This window comes from Lynx rufus, unplaced genomic scaffold (assembly GCF_022079265.1).
Source record: "Lynx rufus isolate CCGP_SWC_20201006 ecotype Redwood Valley unplaced genomic scaffold, mLynRuf1.p SCAF_22, whole genome shotgun sequence".
NCBI lineage: Eukaryota > Metazoa > Chordata > Mammalia > Carnivora > Felidae > Lynx > Lynx rufus.
In genome coordinates, this window is record NW_025814837.1 from 19,378,996 (window position 1) to 19,393,170 (window position 14,175).

The following is a 14,175-nucleotide window of genomic DNA, read 5'->3' on the forward strand; positions in this document are numbered from 1 at the left end:
CTAGTAACTGGTGAAACTATAAGCAAACTGTTAATCTATCATTGGATTTCTTTGTGACTCTGTAGAACTTTTCTACTTCTGAAGAGTAATTTCTAGGAAGGGGGCCTAATTTTATCAAATGGTTTTATTAAAAAGAAAACATTTAGAGTTGCCTGGGTGGCTCAGCTGGTTAAACGTACGACTCTTGATTTCTGCTCAGGTAACGATCTCACGGTGTGTGAGATTGAGCCCCAACATGGGCTGACAGCATGGAGCCTGCTTGGGATTCTCTCTTTCCCTCTCTCACTCTTTGCCTATCCCCTTTCACATGCTCTCTCTCTCTCAAAATAAGTAAATAAACTTAAAAAAATAAAACATTTAGCGTATTGTTCTCTTTTTTCTTCGTAATGATTTGCAACTATTAGATGGAGAGCTAGTACAAAGCTTAAGGTTTAACTCATCTTCTTGATTAAATTACAGGTTCAACTCCCAAACAACACACTATACTCAGTAACCAAACATCTAAGACCAGTGATAACAGGTAAGACATTAGTTTAATACAAGAGTAAATATAGGAACAATTGAAAAATAAACTGAGACTTTTACAGTTTTCGTGTATTTGAAAATCAATTCAAATTGGGCAGCATTCAGTGTGGCAGATAGAAAGGAGCTGCAAGGAGCTGTAACATGAAAGACTTATAGGCAGAAAGGAGTGGGATTAAGGAAAGTTATAACTGGTGGAAAAAATGGGTTGATTATTGCAAAGTTACTTTCCTTTAGGGGGAATGGCAGATTATCATTAGGGCAAATTATCTAACTAGTGCTGATTAAATGATTCCTGATTGACTGGTTAAAGATTCCATTTCTAGAAGAGCCAAAACTAAGTCTTGATTTGGTAATGTGGGGCTTAGCATAAGCAACTACATTTTGGACCTGTTGTCTTGTTTTTAACAGAACTTTTTAGGATTTTATACTTCCAACTTTTGAGTTTGGGATATTTTTCCTTAAAAAGTTGTGCTAATAATCTGGTTTTTCACGTAGAAAGAAAATGATCTTCATAAGTTTTCATTTCATTTTACTTTTTCTGTGCCTATACACACGTTTTATAGTTTCCCCCCCCCCCCCCTTAGGGTAATATGGGCATCTTCTCTACCTTAATTACCTCATTCTTTTAAATCTGCATTAAATTTCATTGTGTGAATATTCCATTGTTTATTTAACAGTTCTCTACTTCATAGACATTTTGGTTGTTTCTTATTTCTGTCCAAAAAAGTTCTTTAATAAACATATGCATCTTTGCCCGTTTGTATTACTATATCTAGGATAAATTAATAGCTATGGGAATTATCCTGCATTGCCATATTTTTGTCCGATGTGTGTCTTTTTATACTTCCAGCAACAGTATTTTGAGAATGCGCTTTTCTGCAAACCCTTTGAAGTACTGGTATAATCAACATGTAAAAGTGTTTTAAGTGTTTTAGAAGCACTTGGTTCTGTCTTTAATGTCAAAATTAAATTACATCTGACTTACTTTGCTTTACAGATTACTAAAAAACAGTATTTAGGACAAATTGTACTGACTCAGATGGCTAAAACTATGAAAAACTTGAAACTTACTCAAACTATAGTACAGCAGTTTTTTGTTTATTTGTTGAAAATCAGTAATTTTCTTGGGTGTTCTCCCCTTGATTTTTAAAATGTTATTTATACCCCCCTTGGAATTGAGATTTGTGAGTGTCGTATAGAGAAAGTTTTTTTTTTTTTTATTTTTAGTGCTTTGAAGTGATAATAGCTCTATAACATTTAATAGTGTGATTTTTTTTTTTTTTTTTAAAAGGGAGACACCACCAAATCATTCTTGGCCTAAGTGTAATTCCCATTTGGAGATAACAATTCCAAAGGACTTGAAACTAAAAGAAGCAGAGAAAGTTGATGAAAAACAGTTGATCATAGTAAGTATCCAACTTGACCTTTTTGGTGAAGTGTTGTTATAATCACCTTTCTTATGCACATTGTTAAAGAATAAATTCATTGCTTTTTTTTCAAAGAGGCTTGTCACCATAAATCGTCATTATGGAAATATTCCTGGTATCATTAGAAATCCCCCAACTAGAACCCCAGTAGTGAGTTCCTCCTATCACAAATAAAAACTCAAATATCCATACTCTTAGTTTTATTTACAACAGATTGATACTTTATATTAAATTTGTTACTTTTTTAAAAAAATTTTTATTTATTTTTAGAGAGAGAGAGAGAGAGAGAGAGAGAGAGGCATAGAATCTGAAGCAGGCTCCAGGTTCTAAGCTGTCAGCACAGAGCCTGATGCAGGACTCAAACCCACAAACCGTGAGATCATGACCTAAGCCAAAGTCGGATGTTTAACGGACTGAGCCACTCAGGAGCCCCAGATCTGTTACTTTCTTTAATATGTCGTTTGATGTACTTTGTTTTAGTAGTTGGTTTAAATATTAAAATAACATGGAGCTTAATACATAAAATGATTTTAAATATCTGTATTTTAGTGTATAATTATAATTTTTAAACTGTGTTTTACAGGAAGATAAACCAGTAGTTAATTTGAAATAGAACTTAAATACAGTTTGGTGACAAGTTGAAAAAGAGATATTTTGATTGATGAAAAAACCTAATTTGAGTAAGCGAGCACACTATAAAAAAAAATGAAGGAACCCAAAATAATAGGAAAATTTAATGTACTTCCAGTCAACATTGTCAGTAGGATTTGGTGGAGTAGACTATTGATTCTAACTTTAATATAGGAGAATAACTTTGTAAGAATTGTCTGCAAATTTTTGAGAAAGGTTAATCGGGAAAGTTTCATTAGAGTTAATAATGTTTCTGTTGTTAAATCAGTATGGTAGTGAAACAGGATTAGACTAGTAGAATATAGAGCAGCACTGTCCAATATGGTAGCCACATGTAGCTGTTGAGTATTTGAAATGTGGCTCATTAGAATTGAGATATGTTGTAAGTGTAAACATAGTTACTGCATTTTAAAGACTAGTATAAAAAAGGGAATGTAAAGTATTTCACTGATAAGTTTTTTTTTCTATTTAGTACATGTTGAAGTTAAAGTATTTGGGATATGTTTTGTTGAATAAAATACTAACATTAATTTCACCTGTTTTTGCATTCTTTAACATGGCTACTGGAAAATTTAAAATTTGTGGATTGCATTTCTATTCAGTTTTGGTCTAGAGTTGATGAGGATGATGATGTTAATGGTCAGGATAGCAGCTAATACATTGTTCCATGTACTCCACTCATATTAACGTAGTTAGGCCTCAGTTTTTAAAGTATGAGGTAGGTACTAGTATTATCTCCCATTTACCAATTAGGAAACCAAGGAAGAAAAGTTTGCTCAATACTATGAAAACTGCTTGGTTGCAGAGATATTTGTACACTGGTATATCATTCATAATAGCCAAAGGGTGAAAGCAACCTAAGTGTCCATCAAGGATGAATGGATGAACAAAATGTGTATACATACAATGGAATATGATTCAGCTTTAAAAAAAGAAATTCTGACATGTTACAACATGGTTGAACCTTGAGGACATTAAGCTAAGTGAAATAAGTTAGTCACAGAAAGACAAATACCGTAAGATTTCACTGCTGTGAGTGTCTAGAGTACTCACACTCAGAGACAGAAAGTAGAATGGTGGTTTCTAGGAGCTGGGAAGGAAGGCAGATTGGGGACCAGTTGTTTAATTGGTTTAGAGTTTCAGTTTTGCAAGATGAAAAGACTTTTGAAGATTGGTTACAGAACAATGTGAATATAGTAAAACTACTGAGCTGTACACTTAAAAGTCATTAAGATAGTAGGGATGCCTAGGTGGCTCAGCTGGTTGAGTGTCTGACCCTTGATTTCAGGTGGGACAACGTGGGATTGAGCCCCGCATTGGGCTCTGTGCTGAGCGTGGAGCCTGCTTGAGATTCTTTCTGTCCCTCTCTGCTCCTGTCCCTCATTTGTGTATTCCCCTCTCTCTCAGATTAAAAAAATAAATTAAGATGGCAAATATTGTTATATATATATTTTTTGCCACAGTTATAAAAAAATTTTTTTTAAAGATTTATTTATTTATTTTTGTAGAGAGAGAGAGAGAGTGAGCAGGGGAGAGGGGCAGAGGCAGAAGAGAGAGAATCCTAAGCAGGCTCCACACTTACTACGGAGCCCCCACACAGGGCTTGATCCCATGACGCTGGGATCACAACCTGCGCTGAAATCGAGAGTCGTACAGTCATGCAACTGAGCCACCAAGATACCCCTACTTGATCCTAGTTCTAAGATACTAGAGATGCTGTTATCTTAGATCTTTTTTTTTTTTTTTTAGTAATTCAAATTGTACAGTTTTAGAATAGAAAGAGTAAAGGGATTATTAGTTTATTATTCTTAAATTTAGATCATATTGCTGAAAATTTCTTGTTGAATAAGGACAAGAAAGAAAACATTTTGTAAACAGTTATGGTTCTATAGCACAAGTGAATTACTGGAGAATGGATGATTGTACTTGTACTTAGTTAATATGAAAAAAAAATTATAAATTACTGTTAATAATTTTTAATCAACTGTTTTAATAGAAAAATTAATATTACCTTTTCTCATGAGTTTTTGGTAACATCAAAATATTCTTTTTAATATTTATAAACTAGAATAAAACCATTAAAGAGAACATACTTTTAAGACATTAAAAAAGGAGTCTGTGAAACACAGACTAAGCTTTAACAGTGTAATTATTGCAGATATAAAAATACATCTTCATTCTCATTTATAGAGTATTTCCTGTTGAGGGCTTTAGGACTAAGATTGTAGTGTTAAAAGATATTTCTCAGTTCTTCTTAGTTGTTATTAAATGCTGTGGAGTGAGTGGTCAGATTACTAAAATTAAGGACTTAATAAAATTACACATTAGATTTCACAATTTAACATCTTGTTAATCAACACTGAACATTATTCATTGTAGATTAAATACTTCTCACTTGATGTTCCCGTTATAGCTTTAGAAGCTGAATTACTCCTTTGGGAGGGAAAAACCTTTTGTTTGTTTTTTATAAATAGGATGCAGGACAAAAAAGATTTGGAGCAGTTTCCTGTAATGTTTGTGGCATGCTCTACACGGCTTCAAATCCAGAAGATGAAACACAGCATCTGCTCTTCCACAACCAATTTATAAGTGCCGTAAAATATGTGGTAAGTGAAATTCATGACTTCTAAAATGCAGATAATTAGGTCAGCATCTTAAAGACATGAATTGCCAAATTTAAGTCATTGACAAATTTTTTAGGAAATAATAATATATACAAAACCCTGGTAGTATGTATACTGGCTTATTTTAAAACAAAGCCGAACATAAAACCAGCTAACTTTATTCTGGCTGGCTTGTGTTGTGGGATTTTTTTTTTTACTTAAGGTACATATTTAAAGTAGTTATTATACCTCATCTCTTCTAACAAATAATGCTATTCAATTTGAGTATTTAAAAATTTTTCTTTAGTGATTATTAACTGTTGATAAGCCTTTTTAATATTCATAATAGCTTGGCACAAGTTTTTATTTGAGGACTGATAGTGATATATATTATACCAAATAGATGGTTTTGCAATTTTTATTTACCTTCTTTTTGCTATCATGAGAGTTTTTCTTTATAAAATTAAAAAAAAATTTTTAAAGGTTAAGATCTCAGAATTTGTTGTATACTTAAAAAAAAAAAATCCCACAAAGCAAGTACATTTTAGTATATGTATTTTAGTGTATGTATATTTGAGACACGATGGGTATTATTTAATAGTTTCTGGAAATTGCAAAGTTTTAATCATTTTGAACCATTTCAGATATCTTGTGAAATTAGTAATTTAATGTAATTGCCGTTTACCTATATCTGAAATGGAATCTATTTTTTTCCTATACATGTTACCTTCAGTACTGTACACTCACATTAATAAGACCTCCAGGATATCTGAACTGAGATCACCAATTCATTTCATGTAGATTTTTACATAAGCAACAGATGTTGGATTTTTTAAAAGATCTTTATTGGCTTCAGTTAAATTCTTACCCTTATCTTTGGTTGAAGGGTTCATGTTATTTCATTTATCCAATTAATTCTAGGTAAGATACGTAGAGTTTTCTTATCTTTTCTTTTTTTTTTTTTTTCTTTTTGGGGTCTTTACTGTGGTGATTCTTTATATTCCTTATTTTATCTGCCATTGCCACACATACCCCCTTCTGTCACTTAACTAAATGCAGTATGAACTGTGTGGACGTGGAGTATCTATAGCTAGATACTGATTTATTGTTTGAAATTTGTACTTTTCCAATTTTACTATATTAATGCTCTTACAACTTGAGAAAAATAGTTCTATCAGTAGCTAAAGTATAGAATACTACGGGGCAAAAACATTTCATTTAATATACGTAAGTCTCATAGAAGTTCTCATTTTACATCATCTGATTCTTGTAATTGCTTTTGTAAAATTATAAGAAGATTAGGTTTAAAAGACTTAATTCCTCATCTTAAGGGAACTCCTTAATTTCTGAGAGAAAAAGTAAAGAAGTTAATCAGGAAATACGCACTCTGCGCTTCCACAGTACTAAGGGAAGCTGGTTTATGGAACAAGGTGGAGTCATTACCTTCTAAACAAATTCTGGCTCTTGAAAAGCTATCAAGCCATGTAGCAACTTAGGGAAGATTGATTCCTACCCCAGCCCTACCCCTCCTCCCACCCCACCACTTTGATGGGACAGAGCTATGGGTTATTTTATTATTTTTGAAATAAGCTCAAGAGAAGGAATTGAGTTTAGCAGTTGACCGACCTTTGCTAACATCAAGATCAATATTTTTCTTTTGCTGTTTTCAAATGCAGATTATACATAATCTAAGGCTATAGAAACTCCTCCAAAACATTGTAGCATTCTTATGTAGTGTATGGAGAGAGGATAAAAACATACGTGTTATGTTGAAGATGTTCTGTTGTGATCACAGCTCTCGATTTTGGATTGGGACATTAAACATTTATTGGGCACCTAGTATGGTGCTTTGCATTATTGTACACTTACAGGGCAGCTAGTGTTGGCTAGTGTTGTGTTTTTGCATCAAGCACTTTTTTTTCCTTTTTAAAAATTGAGTTATAATTGAAGTTTAATCACTTTTTAAGTGTTTGAGAAAACATCTTCTTTTTTTTTTTAATACTGATTTTATCTGTTTATGTTTCCTGGAGAGAAGCACATAGAAAAGAAGTCATTTGGTGTTCTGGCTTTAATTAACTTTAAATGACAATATTTGGGGACTGGAAATAAAGTTTTGTTCTACTTAAGACCTTTTGAAAATAGAATAAGTTAGACCCAATGAGAGTTTTACTTTTTAAATTTTAATCAAATGTTTTTAAGGAAATAAATAGCTTTTCCTTTGGGTAAAAATTTTCTCTTAGATATGGTAATAATCTGTGACAGTTAAGAAAGAATGGCTAAAGACCTTTACAAAAGATCAAAATGATATTTAAATTATTTAGTTATCATAGAAATTGATGCTCACAGAGCCTTATTTTTTTTTTTTTTTTTTTTTTTTTGGTTGGCAAAAATATTTTCTTTTTCTTTATCCTTTTTGGTTTGGGGGTAGGGGAAAGAATGATGATGCTCTCTATTCCGTACCCCATCTGCCTCATGGATACCATGTGAGGAAATTCATTTTATCTAACTTATTATAAGCTGTTTAGAAAGGAACTTGTTAATGCTTCAGGGGGAGCCTGGACTCTGGTTTACACTTAGAAACACTTCAATTTCCCTTCTTGAACTGAGGTACTCTTTACTAAAGGTGTGAAGAGAAAGCAGGAAAAATTCTTCCCAGAGCAGTGAGCAATGTTGCCAGGCCTGGAGCCTATCCAAAACTAAGTTATATTTTGAACTTGAAGGAATGTATTTGGGTTCTTTGCAGAGAAATTTCTAACTTAATCCTTTGTCCTCTATCCTTCCTTATCTCCTTTGAATTAATTAACACCTGACTGAATGAATGCTCTGTGGAGGGTTCTACTCTCGGAGGTATATGATATGCCTTTGCCTTCAAGGTTAGGAGCAAAACCTGAAAGAAATGAAAAGTTAGCAAGAGATTTATGTAACTACTAAAGCAGTAAGTCAATACTAATTATTTAAATGCAGTTATAAATTAGCTTTGCAGTTCAGAAGTGATAATTTAGTAAAGCAGTGATCAGAAGAGGGGTTTGTTTTCATCGGTGAGGAAAAATTAAGACTTGAAAATTTTTTTAAATGGACAAAAGGAGGTCATCTGTGATTGATGGCATAGTATAGCCAATGAGAAAGCTTAACATCTGTGTGGGGAATAATGAATAATTTTTGTTTGTTTGTTTTTACTGAATCAGATTTTTGTAGGTAGTAAGATTAGAAAAATGCATCAAATCAGATTGTGATACTTTGATTTTGATGCCCTTTGGCCTTTTTTCTTTCTGTTCTTTCAGATGTTGAAGAATTTTGAGAATTGTGAAACAGTTAAGTTGAAATAATGATCAAATAATATTTTGATAGAGTGTAGGGAGAGAAATAATATTTTAGTGACATATAAGGAGAGAGTAGTATGTGTTTGTGGTCTGTGTGGTGTTGGATTATTAGGGCGTTCGTAGAAAAGGGGAAAATCGATGATCAGAACAACTGAAGGAAGATTTGACAGATTTCTGATCGGCTACAGAGCCACACTCTCCAGCATTGTAATACTAAACCATCAAAGTAAAAATGTTGTTCCTCTTCATGGGAGGGGATAAAAGTTACAGCAAAGGGAATAATAATGAATGGTATTGTAATAGTGTATGGTGACAGATAATAGCTACATTTGTGAAACTTGCATAATGTATAGAATGTATAGAATCGTTGCACCTGGATGGCTCAGTCGCTTCATAAGGTAAGCCCTGTATCGGGCTCTGTGCTGACAGTTCAGAACCTGCTTGGGATGCTATCTCTCCTCTTTCTGCCTCTCCCCTGCTCACATGCACTCTCTCTCAAATAAATAAACTTAAAAAAATAGTTTTTAAAAATTACCCAGTAACTCTTGCTGAGTCTTTAATTTTTTTTATGTGAAATTTGAATACATATTTATTTCTATATACTTTTTCTGTATTCCTTTTGAAGGTGATTAGGAAAGAGGACACTGGGTGTTAAAGAGAAGTAAATAGAGCAGGAATAGAGATTTTTAAATCTTGGGAATGGAAAAGGAATCTGAAGCAAAGTAGCACTGGCCCTTAAAACTGTACTGTGGCATCACTGGAATAGGGAGCAGGTATATTTGTAGGAGGGACTGAGAGGTCAGAGAATGGTCTGAGTTTCGTTGAGTGTCTCTGCTTAAAGATAAGGCTATATATCAAGTTTGTTTCTTCTCTGATCCTGATTTTTAATTTTTCTACTTTGTTGCATCTTTTTAAAAAAACATTTTTTAAATGTTTATTTATTTTTGAGAGACAGAGAGAGAGAGAGACAGAGTGTGAGCAGGGGAGCGGCAGAGACAGAGAGGGAGACACAGAATCGGAAACAGGCTCTAGGCTTTGAGCTGTCAGAACAGAGCCTGATGCAGGGCTCAAACTCACGAACCATGAGATCATGACCTGAGCCGAAGTCGGATGCTAAACTGACTGAGCCACCCAGGCGCCCCCTACTTTGTTGCATCTTAAATACTTAGAGTATTGTGGTATATAAATATAGGATGGGAGCGGGACTTCCAAATCTTAGAAAATAATTTTGCTTTGGAATGGAAGGCCACATAGTCCGATGTGGGACTTGATCCCACGACCCCGGGATCATGACCTGAGCCGAAGTCAAGAGTCAGACACTCAACTGAGCCACCCAGACGCCCCCAGTTTTTCAGTTTTTAAAAAGAACTTATAAACTCTCAGGAGGGAGAATTTATAACGTATCTAGTGGCAAACATTTCTTTAATCTGTTCTTTTCTACTTTTCCCTATTTCCGGAAGTGGTGCCACCCTGTAACTCATTTCCTTAAACTGGAAACTTCTGAATAATCCTTCAGTTTTCTTTTTGCACTTGTTATACTCAACCCATTAGTAAATTCCACCTTCAAAATAGATTCCAAATCCTCCCACTCTGTCATGTCCATTGCTTCCTCTCAAAACCAAGCTGTCATCATTTGACCACTTGTGTAATGCTTTCCTAACTGGTTTCCCAGCTTCCAGTTTTGTTTCCCTACAGTCTTTCTCTGTGGTGCCTACAGCCATCTTTTAAAACTTAAATCTTCAACTGGGGACATGAAATATATTGTGTTATATTTGATACAAGTTAGGCAAAATAAAACTAGCAGTAATGTACCTCAAAATGTAAAAAGCAGTCCAAATTTGAATTCATTGTAGCGATTAAAGATTTGTTGGGGCGCCTGGGTGGTGCAGTCGGTTAAGCGTCTGACTTCAGCCAGGTCACGATCTCGCGGTCCGTGAGTTCGAGCCCCGCGTCAGGCTCTGGGCTGATGGCTCAGAGCCTGGAGCCTGTTTCCGATTCTGTGTCTCCATCTCTCTCTGCCCCTCCCCCGTTCATGCTCTGTCTCTCTCTGTCCCAAAAATAAATAAACGTTGAAAAAAAAATTAAAAAAAAAAAAAGATTTGTTAACTAGGATTGCATATAGAATTATATACCTAATTAAATTTAGGTGCTAAAGTGGTTCATTCCTCATTTAAAAAAATAGTGAAAATAATTTAACTCTGTTTCTTACCATTTGTAAGACATTATTATGGATCATCATATACCAGTGACTTTTCTTCAGTTTGTATTTAAAATTCTCCATGAGATATATTCTACTTTATGCATATGAAGATAATTCTAATCCTTCTCTCACAGGATATGCGTACATCTTTGGGAGTTTCATTTTCTCTATTGAAATCTTTTTCACATAGTTTGTCCATCTTGTCCTTTAAAATCTTTAGCATATTTATTACGGAAATTTTAAAGTTCTTCTATTTTTTAATTTTTCTTTTAGGTTTATTTATGTATTTTTAGAGAGAGAGCACGAGCAGGGGAGGGAACGAGAAAAAGGGGGATGGAAAGAATCCCAAGCAGTGCAGAGCCCCACGCAGGGTCTAAATGCACAAACCGCTAGATCATGACCCAAGCTGAAACCAAGAGTTGGACGCTTAACTGACTGAACCACCCAGGTGTCCTAAAATTTTAAAGTTTTTCTAATTCACATATGTGGGTCATCACTGAACCTGTTTCTATTGACTTTTTTCTTCTTGATTTTGGAATATCATTTCCTAATTCTGTTTATGGTCTTTTTTTTTTTTTAATAGACTATTTTTTTTTTTAGATCCATTTTAGGTTTATAGTGAAATTGAGCAGAAAGTACAGAGACTTCCCATATATTAACCCCCGCCCCATGTGTTCAGTATCCTCACACCAGTATGTTTGTTAAAATTGATGAACCTACACTGACACACCATTATTCAAAGTCCATAGTTTTTATTAGGGTTCACTCTTGGTGGTGTACATTCCTTGAGTTCTGAAAAATGTCTAATGACATATATCCACCATTATAGTATCATAGAGAATAGTTTCACTGCCCTGAAAATCCTCTGTTCTCTTCCTTTTTTATCCTTGCCTTCCTACTAACCCTTGGCAATTGCTGATCTTTTTTTACTGTCTTCATAGTTTTACCTTTTCCAGAATACTGTACAGTTGGAATCATACAGTATTTGTTTTTTTTCATACTGAGTTCTTTCACTTAGTAATGTGTGCTTAAAGTTACTCCATATCTTTTCATGGCTTGATATAACTCATTTCTTTTTAAAAAGTGCTGAATAGTATTCCATTGTCTGTATGTACCATACTTAATTTATCCATTCATCTACTGAAGGATATCTTGATTGCTTCCAAGTTGTGGCAGTTATGAATAAAGTGGCTATAAACATCCATGTACAGGTGCAGGCTTTTGTGTGGAGGTAAGTTTTCAACTCCTTTTCATAAATACTGAGTGTGATTGCTGGATTGTATGGTAAGAGTAAGTTTAGTTTTGTGAGACTGCCAAACTGTTTTCCACATTGGCTCTACTATTCCCACCAGCAATGAATGAGATTCCTTATTGCTCCACGTCCTTGTCAGAGTGTGGTATTGTCATTTTTCTGGGTTTTGGCCATTCTAATAGGTGTGTAGTGGTATCTTGTTTTCATTTGCATTTCCTAAATAACTTATGATGTGGAGCATTTTTCATATGCTTATTTGCCATCTCTATATCTTCTTTGGTAAGGTGTTTGTTCAGGTCTTTGGCCCACTTTTAGTTTGGGTGTTTTTTTTTCTTGTTGTTTTAAGAATTCTTTGTATCTTTTTGGATAGCAGCCCTTATCAGCTATTCATTTATATTATTTTCTCCCAGTCAGTGGCTTGTCTTCTTATGCTCTTGATGGTGTCTTTTGCAGAGCAGAAGGTTTTCATTTTAATTTTAATCAAGTGCAGCTTATCAATTCTTTCTCCCATGGATTGTGCCTTTGATGTTGTATCTAAAAAGACATTGCCATTTGGAAGGTTATCTGGATTTCTTCTTTGTTATTTTCTAGGAGTTTTACAGTTTTGCTTTTTACATTTAGGTCTGTGATCCATTTTGAGTTAATTTTTGTGAAGGGTTTGAAGTATGGTATCTAGATCCTTTTTATTTTTTTTATTTTTTTTTGCATGTGGCTGTCCAATCATTCCAGCAACATTTGTTGAAAAGACTGTCTTGTCCCTGTTGTTGCTATTTTATCAAACATCAGTTGATTATATTTATGTAGGTTTATTTTAGGACTCTCTGTTCTGTTTCACTGATATATGTGTTTCTTTTTTCACCAGTATCAGACTGTCTTGATTACTGTAGCTTTATAGTAAGTCTTTTTTTTAATGTTTTATTTATTTTTGAGAGAGAAGGAGAGAGACAGTGTGAATGGGGGAGGGGCAGAGAGAGAGGGAGATACAGAATCCAAAGCAGGCTCCATGCTCTGAGCTGACAGCACAGAGCCCAGTGCGGGGCTTGAACCTGTGAACTGTGAGATAGATCATGACCCGAGCTGAAGTCGGATGCTTAACCGACTGAGCCACCCAGGCGCCCCTGTAGTAAGTCTTTTTTTTTAATGATTGATTTTTTTTTTTCGAAAGCTTATTCTCAAATGTACAATAGAATCTAAGAAACATTTCATTCTAACTGTAGATAGCAACAGCTGGTATGAAAAGGAATCCAGATGTTTAAACAGGGATAGAAATAAGTATCACCATTGCCACAGACACAAGGAACAGCTTACTTTTTGCCAGATTTCTTAATTCCACCTGTGGCCAGGAGACCCCTCCCCACGGCCTTTGCTTTAGCTCCCTTGAGTTTCTTCTACTCCTCTTTCTGTTTGAATGCCTTATCTCATCCATCTCCTTGACCTGCTTCAGGGACTGACTTCATGCCACCTTCATGGCTAGACATGGTGCCTGCCGCTCCTTTCCCAGACTGCCACTGGAAGGGGTCTGGATGTCAGGTAGCATCAGTCTTCTGACTGTTCCTCTCCTTCAGTATCGTGTTGGCTGTTCTACCCTTTTTGCTTTTTCATATAAATTTTAGAATCATTTTGTCAGTATCCATAAAACAACTTGATGAGGTTTTTGATTGAGATTACATTGAATATGTAGATCAAATCAGGAAGAACTGACCTCTTGACGGTATTTAGCTTTCCTGTCTGATCTCAAAATTTTTTTATACACTGCATTGGAATTTCTGCAGTTTTCCAGCAGTTTTTTTTTTTATACTTTATGCCTTGGGTAACTATCAAATGTAACTGAATTTTGACGGAGCTAATTTTAATTTTAATTTTAATTTACTTTCATTTCTGAAGACTTATGATTTTGAAAAGAGATGGGTTTAAAAATTAATTATTTCAATACTTAATAATTCTTAAACTTGGCTGTTGAAATGTTTTTTCAAATTGCTTTTGTACTTATTTTTAAAATTTTTATTGAAATACAACATGTAATCGCTTCTTGGCCTTTTGGCTAAGATCAAATGAAATACAACATGTAAAAAAAAGTACACAAATAATGAATACACAGCTTAATATGGTGTTTTGACAAAGTCAACACCCATATGACAAGAAACATTACTGGCATCTCAAGCCCCTTTGTGCCCCTGTTGCATTCACTCCTTTTCCTTACCTTAGGTCTAACTGATAT

The 14,175-nt window shown here is 34.4% G+C and overlaps 1 protein-coding gene across 4 annotated transcripts in view; it reads left to right on the forward strand.

Moving 5' to 3' along the window:
• ESCO1 (establishment of sister chromatid cohesion N-acetyltransferase 1) overlaps window positions 1-14,175 on the forward strand; it is a 74,336-nt gene that overhangs the window by 44,476 nt on the left and 15,685 nt on the right. For all 4 annotated transcript variants that reach the window (XR_006963505.1, XM_047086897.1, XM_047086898.1 and 1 more), the window contains 3 exons: window positions 460-520; window positions 1,817-1,931; window positions 5,057-5,188. Coding sequence is in view for 3 of the 4 variants with exons in the window: in XM_047086897.1 (XP_046942853.1) it covers window positions 460-520; window positions 1,817-1,931; window positions 5,057-5,188 (308 nt within the window). In the remaining variant the exon portion in view is untranslated. The remainder of the gene's footprint in view (window positions 1-459; window positions 521-1,816; window positions 1,932-5,056; window positions 5,189-14,175) is intronic.